This window comes from Fragaria vesca, linkage group LG6, assembly GCF_000184155.1.
Source record: "Fragaria vesca subsp. vesca linkage group LG6, FraVesHawaii_1.0, whole genome shotgun sequence".
NCBI lineage: Eukaryota > Viridiplantae > Streptophyta > Magnoliopsida > Rosales > Rosaceae > Fragaria > Fragaria vesca.
Genome location: NC_020496.1, coordinates 27,769,558 through 27,782,665, shown reverse-complemented (window position 1 = coordinate 27,782,665; position 13,108 = coordinate 27,769,558). Strand labels below are relative to the sequence as shown.

Sequence of the window (13,108 nt, the reverse complement as noted above, 5' to 3'; positions counted from 1 at the left end):
CGCCGCCTCCTCCTCCTCCTCTTCTCAGCGGCACCTCCTCCTCCTCCTCCTCGTGGGGTGGTTGATGTCCGGACGGTTACTCTCCGCGGCATAAGTAAGGCAATAGATCGTCGTACGTGCGGTTCATTGACGGTAGAATCCTGACGAGTTTAGCATCGGAGGTGGAGTGGAGTACGTTGTTCAGGAACACACAAACATAACTGTCATGGTCGCCGGAGAAGAGGAAGAGAAGGAAAAAAAAAAAAACCTAAAAAACGGAAAAAAAAACAGCCAGTTATTCAAAAAAAAATTTTAATTTTTACTTCTGTCGACTAAGATCTTAAGAGACGGAATATTCCGTCGGTTAAGAAAAACTTAGTCGACGGAAGACGGAATTGATGATTCCGTCGGCTATCTTAGCAGACGACGCTTAGTCGATGGATCTTAGCCGACGGAATTAGATCTTAAGAGACGGAATATTCCGTCGGCTAAGAAAAACTTAGTCGACGGAAGACGGAATTGATGATTCCGTCAGCTATCTTAGCAGACGACGCTTAGTCGATGGATCTTAGCCGACGGTCTTAACCGATGGAACGGTTTCGTCGGCTAATAGCCATAATCAAGTAGTGAAATTAATGTAGTTATTCTATGACTTATATAAGAAAAGGTAATGCAAATAAGGTTTTTATTTTTGTAAGGTTGTAAATAAGGTTTACCCTTTAAACAAACTACCTATGTCACGTGAAATAAAAAATTATGTAGAAATTTATCTGGCCAATGGTAGATTTTTGATACCATTTTCTAATAATAGCATGATTTAAATAATAGATATATAATAAAATTGGTTCATGATTTAAATACTAGCATGTCATTGACAGGGCTCCATGCACAAGGAGACAAAAGCATGGGAATCACGCTGCCAAACAGCCAGAGGACAATCGTCCGTGTCCTTCACTCGCGCAAGGTCGCGTCCTCCAGATACCTCCGCGTCGCTTCACATGGCTGGCGTCAGCAACTTTCATGGGCTCAGGCTGACCTGTCAGGCCTGGGTCAAGAAAAGTGATGATCTGGGTCATAGGTCTGACCTAGGTAAAGACTCAATAAACGGCCAGGTTAAAAAAATTTATGGGTAAAAACTGATATTTGAAGTTAGGTCTTCGTTCCTACATGGATCATGACCTAGGCCTTCAAATGAGCTTAGGGTGGACTTGCTCTAAGGCACACCAAACCTAGGGTCATGGCAGTGGGCACCACAACAATTCATTGAGTTTGCTTGGGGACTTGCGAACACCAAACTTCCATTCTTGTGGATGTACTATGACCTGACTGGTGGTTGGTAAATCAGTAGTTCTACCATTAGTGTTGCTTTAACTAAAGAAACGGGTCTAATAGACAGCTGGTGCCCACAAGAGCAACTCCTTAACCACCCATCATATCAGTTGGAGGTTTTTAATACAAAGCAGTTGGAAATCAACCATTGAGACTTGAGAGTTTGTGTGAACAACTGTAGGAGTGCCTATGCTTTGTCTGCTGTCCTTGCAGAACAGTAAACAAACTGTTTCTTTACTAACAAGAAATGGGGCATTGGCTTGGAGATGGACAACGGAAGAAGTTGAGAAGCTTGTTCGAGAGTTTTTTTAAGGATATGAAAATTTATGGAGTGGAAGAAGCTAGCAGAAGAAGCCATGTAGTCTTCATATGGTTCTTCATCCAAAAAGTTGGATGATTTAGCAAAACAAATGCAGTTGCATTAGAATTTTCTTAGCGTTGTTGTTGCATGCTGATGTTAAGAGAATAAAGAACAATATTTGAGTACATAAAAGATTTCGGCAGATGAAGGCACTAGTAGTCTTATTTGGTTCTTCCTCCCACAAACTAATAAAATGTAATGAATCAAGTTCTACCAAGAAAAGCTCAGATTCCCTCAGAACCATAATTCAGAAAAGAAAAAACAAAATCCAACTGGTTAATTATTTGTTTTTGTTTGGCTGTTTTGTAATTTGTTTTGATCCTTGCGTCTTAATACATATAAAGATTGTATTGCCAATAAAGGCATGGTTTCAACTTTCAACAGGGTTCATGTTTTGTTCTAAGCTTTAAAGTTTCTGAATTGGTTCTTTAAGATGATGTCTTGGTATGCTTGCAACAGTTGCGATAGTAAAAAAAAATATTAATACATTGTAAAATAATGAAAAGCAGAAAATGTTATCATACGAAGTCAGAATTCTACTTGAGAATCTTTTGGATTCTTGCACTGCTCATTCAACCAATAATCATGCATACAGCATATATACTCATAATGCAAGGTACTGAATATGACAAGCGAGTTTGAAAATTGGGTGACTACTAACCTGGCTTTTGTAATGTAGAGAACTCATCTGGGTTTACATCGTTAGGGTTTTGCTGCTTCCTTTTTCAATTGTCACTGGGAAAAGAAGCTAGACCTGTAGCAATTGGAATTCGGTAATTTATTTGAGGTATGTAAAATTGGACTCAACTTAAAGAAAGCTAAGGTTAATCGGGTTTTACCACGAGATTGCCAAAACTGCGAGATTTACACTTCGATGTATTTGTTGGTCAACTGGGTTGGGAGGTTGTTCATGATTCATGATCAATGAATTATAGTGGAGAGGAAATAGTGGTGGTGATGCTTTTGTTGGGATTGGGAGAAACAATTGAGTAACTGATCAAACTTTCAAGTTTCAACCTGTGGTTACACTTTTAGGATAAAAATTTGAGCGGGTTGGCCACTTCGCGTCCTTAGTTTTGCCCACTAATAAGTTCTCAGTTTTTACCTTCTCTTTTATACATTATCCCCGCACTATGGCCACTCCAACCTCCAATCTGCCTCCATCGATGTCAGTGGAGGTTGAGAATTGAATCAGCTTTTATTATGCTGTCCACGGAAAACCGGAACAAGATCGCTCAATGAATCTAAACTCCATGAGTGCCGAGACAAAGATTCAGAAAATCACGATAGATTGTCGTTGTAGTACCTATTGACGTCTACTTACTTAAAATGAAAAATACTGTCATGAAATCAGAAACAATAAAAATGAAAGAAGTCATAACTTGAAGACAAGTAGAATGAAGACGGAAATAATCGATTAACAGGGGTGAAATGATTTCTAAACTCAACTCCCAGTCAAGAGTGGAATAATTGGGTATCAAGTTAAAAGTTATTTATGAATCAATTTCTCGTAAAGAGCTAAAACCTTATAAAGCTACATCTATGGTAACATAGACCTTATTCAACCAACTCGTCAATCAGGCAGGACAGCCTCTTGCCCCGTAAACTGGGTAGAGCTCAAGAATGACTACAAACTCCCTAAGATAATTTATATTAATAACTATGCATGTGTTATTGCTGTTTTTTTTTTATGTGAAATTCACACACCCTAAATTGAAATCCACATACCCTTTTTTTTTTTGGGTTAACACATTCACAAAAAGATAAAATCTAGAGAAATTTTAAATACACACCTCTAATATCTTAATACACATCTCTATTATTTTATGTTTTTATTGAGATTTTGTAGGTAAGCTAAATGACCAAAACATACATCTATTATTAAAAATAAATAAATCGCGCTAGAAGTATTCTTTCCAACATCTTCTACCCTAAAATCGTCGAAATCACGTCTTCTCCCCTAACCCCAATTCTTCTCCACAATTCATTTGGGTTGTCTTTTTAATTTTTTTAATATTTTTTTTATCTGTATCAGCTTTAATTTGATCTTACAGATCATATTGTCAAGTATTGCATCTTTCTCAGCTTTAGTTTGATCTTGGAGATCATATTGTCAAGTACTGTAGCATCTTTATCATGATATGTTTTATCGAATAACTAGATATCTATGTTTAATAGCTACTGCACTTCTACAGTTGTACTAGCTTGTGAATTTTGAAAACTTGTATTGGTGATTTGGAGTTGGGATATAACAATAATCATTTGATTATAAATTGAACGATGATAACCAAAAATTTGTAGCAAAAATTAGACGAAATAATATGTCAAAAGAGGTACCAAATAATAAATATATATTAATTATATTAAATAACGGAATATTTCATAAATTAAGAGCATTTTAGACAGTTTGTAATGTGTTTTATGTATAATACTGAAATGAAAAACTTGATAGGTGGTGTATTAAGATATTAGAGGTGTGTATTTAAAATTTCTCTAAAATCTAAGTCACTAAAAGACAAAATTCAAGTTTCCAAAAAAAACTGTATGGATTTTACGAATTTAGTTCATGGTACTGTATAAAACTTGGGTCTTGCATTTTCGCCAAAAAAAAAAAACAAGAGGCTTTGGATTTTGCATACTCAGTCGTCCTCGAATTAAATAAAGAAATGATTCTATATGGGTCAAATAATTCACATCCCTCAGAAATTATATTGATGCATGCCTCATCTTTTTCTGAAATTATTGGTGCTTTTAATTATAAACCTGTAAGTTCTTGTGGCAAACGATGGAACTCTTTTTAAAGTTTTAATTTGGTAGCTTCATACATAGTTGTATTATACAAAACCCCCTTGACTTTTTTGAGTTCTGAGAAGTGTCGGTGTTTGTTTAATATCATCTCGACACTTGAGAAGGAACTTGTTCTTACTTGGGATGAATCTTTCATTATTTTGCTCTTGTACTGTGTTGGTAAGTTTTGGACCTTATTCCTTGAGAAAGAACCCAAAAACCCGAATCGATTGTCGAGGCAAGCTTCACTTTGCTCTGATCGGACACCGTTTCGACCTAATAGTAAAATGATAGAATTCCGAGTAAAAGTATACAAGCTAGAGCCAAAGTTAGCTTGAAACTATATATGTACGCGCGAATGCAATGTTTCTAGATTTGTGGGCTGCCTCCTCCCGATCTAAATACCTCTCACCGGAAAAAATGTAGGAAAGCAGACACCTAACTCAGTAACTTGTGTTTGAAGCAGTAATGTAAAAATTATAACATAGTCATGACTCGTAACTTGTAGTAGAAGCAGTGTAGAAACTATAACATGTTAACATAGACAAGCAGCACTTGGATATGTGGCTCAAGCAGAGACCAACCGCGCGCGCAAGTCCTCATGACTCATGAGTATAACTTGTATTAAGAATCTTCTATATCCATTTGTTATATATTAGTCCAAGATATTATGATATCCTGGACATCGTTTTCTGATATTTTTCGTCTATACTATTTTGTGGCCTACATATTTTTCAGCTGTTGACAATATTGGACTGACATAAGCATGCATGTGTTTTTCTTTCATCTCTAACTGCCCATTCGAAATCTCTAGAGCATCCATATCATCATGATCTGGGCTACCCTACTGCAGATCTTAGCTAAATACAATAACAGAAGCAAACCCCACTTGGACAGCTATATGTTAATGCAGGAAACATGCCAATGATGCCATTAGGGGTTTATCGATCGCTATAAAACCTGCATCTTTTCCAGTGTTGATGGACACACTCTCATATACACAGATCAGTCTAAGATGGGTTCCGAGCAAGTAACTAACAAGCCTCATGTTGTTTGTGTTACACTCCCATTTCAAAGCCATATAAAGGCAATGCTCAAGCTAGCAAAACTACTCCACCACCGAGGTTTCCATATAACCTTTGTCAACACAGAGTTCAACCACAAACGGTTTCTCAAAACTCTCGGACCCAACTCCCTCGACGGCTTGCCTGATTTCCGGTTTGAAACCATTCCAGATGGCCTTCCCAGCTCGGATGAAGATGCGTCGCAAGACGTCGGTTTGCTTTGCGAGTCGATAAGGAAGAATTTCTTGGCTCCTTTTCATGGCCTCCTCACAAAGCTCAAGGACTTGGCAAGTACGTCTGATATTTCTCCTCCGGTGACTCACATCGTTTCAGATGGTTGGAATGCCTATGTTCTTAAAGCAGCAGAAAAACATCAAATACCTGTCACACTCTTCTTTACTATGAGTGCAAGCAGCATCATGGCGTATGCACACTTCCCCACTTTGAGGGAAAAAGGACTAGCACCACTCAAAGGTGAGAAAATAGCTATTGATCACTAGCAGCTTATTGGCATTCGAATTAACTTGATCGTTATTTCTACGAGTATTTTGAAAATTAGTGCATGCAGACATTCTAAAGTGTACGTGAATGTGCGCGTTACTAATTTGCTAGAGTTTCTTGTTTCTGAAACATGTAGATGAGAGCTGTTTGACAAACGGGTATTTGGACAAGGTCATAGATTGGATTCCAGCAATGAAAGATATCCGGCTAAGGGATCTCCCGACGAATTTTCAAGTCACAGATCCAGATGACAGCGTCTGGAACTTCGTCCTTGAAGCATTTGAAGGACTTGGGAAAGCTGAAGCCGTTGTCCTTCATACATTCGATGCGTTGGAGCCAGACGTTATCGAAGCTCTCTCATCTATGCTTCGTCCTCGTGTTTATGTCATTGGCCCTCTCCAATCACTCCTAAATCACATACCAACACACCCTTTGGACCCTATTGGATACAGTCTATGGAAAGAAGAAACTGAATGCCTCCAGTGGCTCAACTCCAAGGCGCCAAATTCAGTTGTGTATGTCAACTTTGGCAGTATAATGGTCATGACATCAAAACAACTTATAGAGTTTGCTTGGGGACTTGCAAATACCAAGCTTCCCTTCTTTTGGGTGATTAGACCCGATTTGGTTGCCGGTGAATCAGCGATTTTGCCACCGGAGTTTGTAGCTGAAACCAAGGAAAGAGGTCTAATAGCGAGTTGGTGCCCACAAGAGCAAGTGCTTAACCACCCGGCCGTCGGAGGGTTTCTAACACACAGCGGTTGGAATTCCGTGATTGAGAGTGTCAATGCAGGAGTGCCAATGATCTGTTGGCCATTCTTCTCGGACCAACAAACGAATACTTGGTCTGCTTGCAACAAATGGGGCATTGGCGTCGAGATCATGAGTAATGATGTGAAGAGAGACGAAATAGAGAAGCTTGTTAAGGAGGTGATGGAAGGAGAGAAGGGTAAGAAATTGAGAAACAAGGCCATGGAGTGGAAGAAACTTGCTGAAGAAGCCACCGGTCCACATGGTTCTTCGGCCACAAACTTGGACAACTTAGTGAATCAACTACTACCATGAGTAGGGGAGACTTTTCTACTATACATACGTGTGTAGCATACAACAAGTCGTGAACCATCCGATCATCTTGAACTTTAAATTGTTAAACGATTGGACGGCTCACGGCTTGATGTATGCTATATAAATGTGTATAACAGCCGAACTTGAGAAGGAGCTAAGAAGTGTGTTTTTATTTTTCAAAATAAACAAGGGCCGGAGTAGCCAGAAGCCTCTGATCGAGGTCAATAAATTTAGCTAGAGCGACAATGTTATTTGGTATTTCTTCATGTCGTTGGAATATGTACTTAATTACTCTTTGTTATCCAAAGTTCAGCTCAGTTCCTTTTTTTTTTTGAATTTCAGTTCTTTCCTTGTTTTGTAAACTGTTTTCCGGCCCTATTTAGGAAAAGAAAAATTAAAAAAGAAGATAATGAGGCCAGGGAGGTGGGTACGAGCGGTGTAGCTGACTAGCTGTGGTGGTTCCTATATCGGGGACATAGACTGTGGAAGCTCCGCAGATTGCTGAGATGGAGCAGGACGGTGGTGAAGTGCCTATCAAGGTACTTGAGTACTTTTTTCAAATTAGTTTTTTGTTGTTGTTGTTGTTGCAAATAAGTAACGATAGACTTGGTTTTCGTTTCGGCTGAAATTATAGCATCGTATTATCTTTAACTCTTTTGTATACGTTTTAATCTTATGGTTTAGATACTGTTTACGGTGCATTATTTAGGATTTTAGAACAAAGTATAAAGATGACTCTTCTTGCCGTAACACTCTTCAGAATGTGCATTGTGTTATTTTCTTGTATATATCTTTTCTATCTTTTAATAGACTGAAGCCATCATTTCTGAAAAAAATAATGAAAAAAAGTTTGATTGTTGCTAATGGCCTAACTTGTCATCTTTCAGGAAATTAACTTCCACCGGAAAAGAAACATAGTATTGGCCAAAGTTATTTACTCATTTTTAGTTGTCTTTACTTGGGCCTTTAGTCCTTTACATATTATCTTTTTGACATTTAGGTGCCTGTCTATAAATTGGACATGTTGTGGCTGCTTTCTTTATATCTTCAAGATTCGGTTTTAACCTGCTCCAGATTTCAATCATTTCATAGCTAAATGTAGGATTAATTATAAAATGATGCTATTTTTATTTTCAAATCTAACTATAAAAAACTTGCATTTTCATACCTGAAGTTTCGTTCTGTTTGTATTTTGATACCCCTTGATCACTAACACCGTTAAATTTTGAGGGCATTTTTGTCATTTCAATAAATGTATCATTTTTTACATTTACTTTAACAAAATAATTTATTTTTTGAGGTTATCAAATACAAATAGAACAATTTACTTTAGCAAAAATATTTAAAAAAAAACTCCCAAATTAAATATTTATTTTTACAATAATAGTGATAAAAGTTAGTAGAAGTAGAACTCTTGTATGTATATATATAATTTTGGAGTTACATATTAAGTAAAACAAAATAAAATAAAATAAAATAATATAATTAAATAAATTAATATCGAGAAAATAATCGAATAATTGATAGAAATTTTAATTCAAATTTTAATTATAAACAATGTTTAATTACTCTTTTTGGTTAAATATACTATGTTTATATAAAATATGATATATTTTCCATTGTTATTCGATATTTTCTCGATATAATTTTATTTTAATTATATATTTTATTATTATTATTATTTTTGCTTAACATGTAACTCTAAAAATATATATACATACAAGATTCTACTAACTTTTTATCACTATTGGTGCACAAAATAAATATTTAATTTTGGATATTTTTTTTTTGAATATTTTTGCTAAAGTAAATTGTTTTATTTGTATTTGATAACCTCAAAAAAATAAATTATTTTGTTAAAGTAAATGTAAAATGATATATTTATTGAAATGACAAAAATGCCTTCAAAATTTAACCGTGTTAGTGGCCAGGATATCAAAATGCTAACGGAATGAAACTTCGGGTATGAAAATGCAAGTTTTTTATAATTAGGTATGAAGATAGCATCATAATTCGGGCAATGTTTTGTAATTAATCCCTAAATGTATTACAAACAAACCAAACCCTGGCTAGAATGTTGTTCCTTATATCCGTATAAAACTGTGCATTTTCTGAGTGTTACATACCACACTCATACACACAATCTAAGATGAGTTCCAAAGAAGTAGCTAAAAAGCCTCATGCAGTATGCATTGCTCTACCATTTCAAAGCCACATAAAGGCAATGCTCAAACTAGCAAAACTCCTCCACCACAGAGGTTTTCATATAACCTTTGTCAACACAGAGTTCAACCACAAACTCTTTCTTAAATCTCTAGGACCTAACTCTCTTGATGGCTTGCCATTCAACACACAGCGGTTGGAATTCAGTAATTGCGAGTGTGACTGCAGGGGTGCCGATACTTTGCTTGCCATTCTTTACGGACCAAGTAACAAATACCTGGTCTGCTTGCAATGAATGGGGAATCGGGATCGAGATCATTAAAGAAGTGAAGAGAGAGGAAATAGAGAAGCTGTTAAAAAGGTGATGAAGGGAGATAAGGGTACACAAATGAGAAATAAAGTAGGGGAATGGAAGCTACTTGCAGAAGAAGCAACTGCTCCATATGGTTCTTCATCCACAAACTTGGATAATTTAGTGAATCAAATGTTACTATATATGAGAAGAAGCTATGTTACACATGAACTAGCTCTATGTTATTTGCCTACGTTTGGTTTAATTGATTAGATGGTTTTATGTTGGTGATCTAATTGTGGTTTAACATTTTTGTCTCTTGGTGTCTTGATCTTGCGCTCGTAATTCTTTTTAAAACTCAAACACTCTGGCCTGGTGAGAGAATCAAACATGCCCTACTATGAAAATTATCACAGAACTAAAGAACATCCAATTGTAGATTTGTAGTAGTACTAAATCTAAGGCATAGTTAAATTTGATATGGGAAAAGAAGATATATATAGCAACCACTAAAAGTTGGATGAAAACTTCTTGATAGAGCAGTTCAATGACAAAGAAAAACAAATAGGAAGTTGATTATATATAAAAGATGAGTTATAAAATTCAGCTAATTACCTGGTGTCCTTACGCATACTGAAGATGTTTTGCCGTCTTGTATGCCACATTGTTGTCATATGAGTGCCTGGCTGGCAGTAGTAGTATAGATTCCCCCATCCATTTTGTCTGATGCTTTGAATCCAAACACCCAATAGATCGTTTCCTGATAAATTTATCCGCCTGCCGTCTTGATATTCTTGACAGAGATTCAATTTGATGTATGTGAAAGTAGTACATTGTAAAAGACAAACCTGGGCTACTACCGAAATTCATATATGTGCTGCTGTCCTCTTTTGTGATAGACCACCACAGACTGAAATACTAGAGTTGTGCAGCTGAAAACACAAACTCACAAGTTATAGTGTTACACAGACATTAGAAAATGAGTGAGGTAGCTAATAAGCCTCATGTTGTATGTATTCCAATTCCAGTTCAAAGCCATATAAAGGCAATGCTTAAATTAGCAAAACTCCTCCATTATAAAGGTTTTCACATAACCTTTGTCAACACAGAGTTCAATCACAAACGCTTTCTCAAATCTCTAGGACCAAACTCTTTAGATGGCTTGCCTGACTTTCAGTTCAACTTGATTCCAGATGGTCTTCCAGTTTCAGATGAGGATGCCACCCAAGACCTCAGTTTGCTTGGTGAATCCATCATGAAAAATTTCCTAGCCCCATTTCGTGAACTCGTCATGAAACTCAATGACAATGTCACTGCAGCAACTTCCACCAATATAGTTAGTAATCCTCCAGTGACTTGCATTGCTTCTGATGGTCTCATGCTGTTTGCAACCAAAGTTGCTGAAGAACTTGGAATCCCTATTGCACTGTTGTTTCCTTTTGCAGCATGCGCCTTCATGGGCTATAAACAATATCCTGCTTTGGTTGAAAAAGGTCTTGCACCACTCAAAGGTAACTGATCATGAAATCTGTACTTCACTATGCATCATGTAATGTTTAAGTTCCTTGTATGTTTCTTCTTTGCAAAAACACTCTAAAAACAAACTAAAATGAAACTAACACGTCATTTCTATGATTGCAATCTTGATCATATGATCAGTAAAAGGGCTCGATAAATTTCTTATTCAATTGCTCAATAGTCTTGAGAGTAGTACTAATAAGGGTGACCTCCTAGGAATTCCTCATAATAATGCTTGGTTCAATGCATGGAAGTTATAAAGTTTATTAGTGCATCAAATGTGATCAATTTGCTCTATCTAAAATTGTTTTTCCAACTTCCTACAGATGAGAGCTGTTTGACAAATGGGTTTCTGGACAAGCTAATTGATTGGATTCCAGGAATGAAAGGTATCCGCTTAAAGGATCTACCAACCGAGTTTCGAACAACGAATCCCAGTGACCTCATTTTCAATGGCATTATTGATGTAATGGAGAATCTTCATAGAGCTGCAGCAATTGTTCTTCACACATTTGATGCATTGGAACCAGATGTTTTGGATGCTCTCTCTAGCACTACATCTATGCTCCCACCAGTTTATGCCATTGGCCCTCTCCAATTACTTCTCAATCATATACCAGAAGACCCTTTGAAGCCTATTGGATACAGCCTATGGAAAGAGGACACAGAGTGCCTAGAATGGCTAAACAGTAAGGCACCAAACTCAGTTGTATATGTCAACTTTGGAAGCATAGTGGTCTTGACACCGCAACAGCTTGTGGAGTTTGGTTGGGGACTTGCGAAAACCAAGCTTCCATTCTTGTGGGTAATAAGACCTGATTTGGTAGTTGGTGAGTCAGCAGTTTTACCACCAGAGTTTGTAGCTGAAACGAAAGAGAGAGGTCTAATAGCAAGCTGGTGCCCACAAGAACAAGTCCTTAACCACCCATCAGTTGGAGGGTTCTTAACACACAGCGGTTGGAACTCAACCATTGAGAGTTTGTGTGCAGGAGTGCCTATGCTATCTTTGCCATTCTTTGCAGAGCAGCAAACAAATTGTTACTATACTTGCAGGAAATGGGGCATCGGCATGGAGATCAACAATGATGTCAAGAGAGATGAAGTGCAGAAGCTTGTAAAGGAGTTGATGGAAAGAGAGAAGGGTAAAGAAATGAGAAACAAGGTCATGGAATGGAATAAGCTAGCAGAAGAAGCCACTGCTCCACATGGTTCCTCATCCAAAAACTTGGACAAGTTAGTGAAACGGTTGCAAGCTTGCATATAAGATTGTTACTATACTTGAGTGAGAAAAGCTTAGATGAAATGCATATGTATTTATCTGAAAGTGAACATTTTAATTTCACCCTCCTAGCCCTATCTCTTTCGCTCTAAATCGATTTCCATAGACTTATTGGAGGGTGCCGGCCATATATTGGGGATACTGTAACGGAACGAGAGTCTGCTTCAGTCCAACATGAATTTATAAGTGATCCTCGTGGTTTGGGGTCATGTTTACATTTGTCACCGTGATTTAAAATGATTAATTTTGGTCCTCGTGTTTTATATATCAACTAATCATAGTCCAATGATAATATTTTGTCTAATATCGTTAATGAGACACTCACGTGCGCATCACATGTTGAGGCAATTTGTCCATAACATAATGAATGAAAATAATCATAAATTCTAACACCCACAATCAAAATAAAGTTAATCGACGGTATGATTTATCCCAGATATTTACATTGGAACTCAACTCTTGGTGCGATTAAGATGTAAAATTTAAAATCATTCTTCATCTATCAAAATGCAAAAATGGCATTAGATTTAAAATTTTATATAGGCTGGTTTGATTCTAGTAGTTGATATTCTTCTTCTCCATCAATTTCATACAAAACTTTGATAATTTGTAAAAGGGTCAAAACTATTATGGAGAAGTGAAAGGAAGTGAGAATTAGGAAGATTAATTTGATCAACAAGACAAAGAAACAATGATAAGATGAAGAAACAAATTCTTTTAATACACCATGACAATAATGCTTAGGTTCTGAGAGTTCTTCTTTATTCTTA

General features: G+C 36.7%; 2 protein-coding genes across 2 annotated transcripts; both read left to right on the top strand.

The window, feature by feature from the left end:
* Positions 1-5,453: 5,453 nt before the first annotated feature.
* On the top strand, positions 5,454-7,399 carry LOC101303344 (UDP-glycosyltransferase 85A3-like). The gene is made up of 2 exons (XM_004303885.1): positions 5,454-5,994; positions 6,158-7,399. Exons 1-2 carry the CDS (start codon positions 5,472-5,474, stop codon positions 7,084-7,086), a joined length of 1,452 nt encoding a protein of 483 aa, XP_004303933.1. The 5' UTR covers positions 5,454-5,471; the 3' UTR covers positions 7,087-7,399.
* A 1,836-nt stretch (positions 7,400-9,235) lies between these two features.
* Positions 9,236-12,323, top strand: LOC101308492 (UDP-glycosyltransferase 85A2-like). The gene is made up of 3 exons (XM_004305839.1): positions 9,236-9,344; positions 10,624-11,052; positions 11,386-12,323. Exons 1-3 carry the CDS (start codon positions 9,236-9,238, stop codon positions 12,321-12,323), a joined length of 1,476 nt encoding a protein of 491 aa, XP_004305887.1.
* Positions 12,324-13,108: the final 785 nt, after the last annotated feature.

What these genes read in the sequence shown, in the direction of transcription:
- LOC101303344 (XM_004303885.1), top strand. Translation starts at nt 5,472, where the DNA reads ATGGGTTCCGAGCAAGTAACTAACAAGCCTCATGTTGTTTGTGTTACA. An exon ending in AGGACTAGCACCACTCAAAG is followed by an intron (nt 5,995 to 6,157) that starts GTGAGAAAATAG and finishes TGAAACATGTAG; the next exon opens with ATGAGAGCTGTTTGACAAAC.
- LOC101308492 (XM_004305839.1), top strand. Translation starts at nt 9,236, where the DNA reads ATGAGTTCCAAAGAAGTAGCTAAAAAGCCTCATGCAGTATGCATTGCT. An exon ending in AAAACTCCTCCACCACAGAG is followed by an intron (nt 9,345 to 10,623) that starts GTTTTCATATAA and finishes TCCATTATAAAG; the next exon opens with GTTTTCACATAACCTTTGTC. An exon ending in AGGTCTTGCACCACTCAAAG is followed by an intron (nt 11,053 to 11,385) that starts GTAACTGATCAT and finishes AACTTCCTACAG; the next exon opens with ATGAGAGCTGTTTGACAAAT.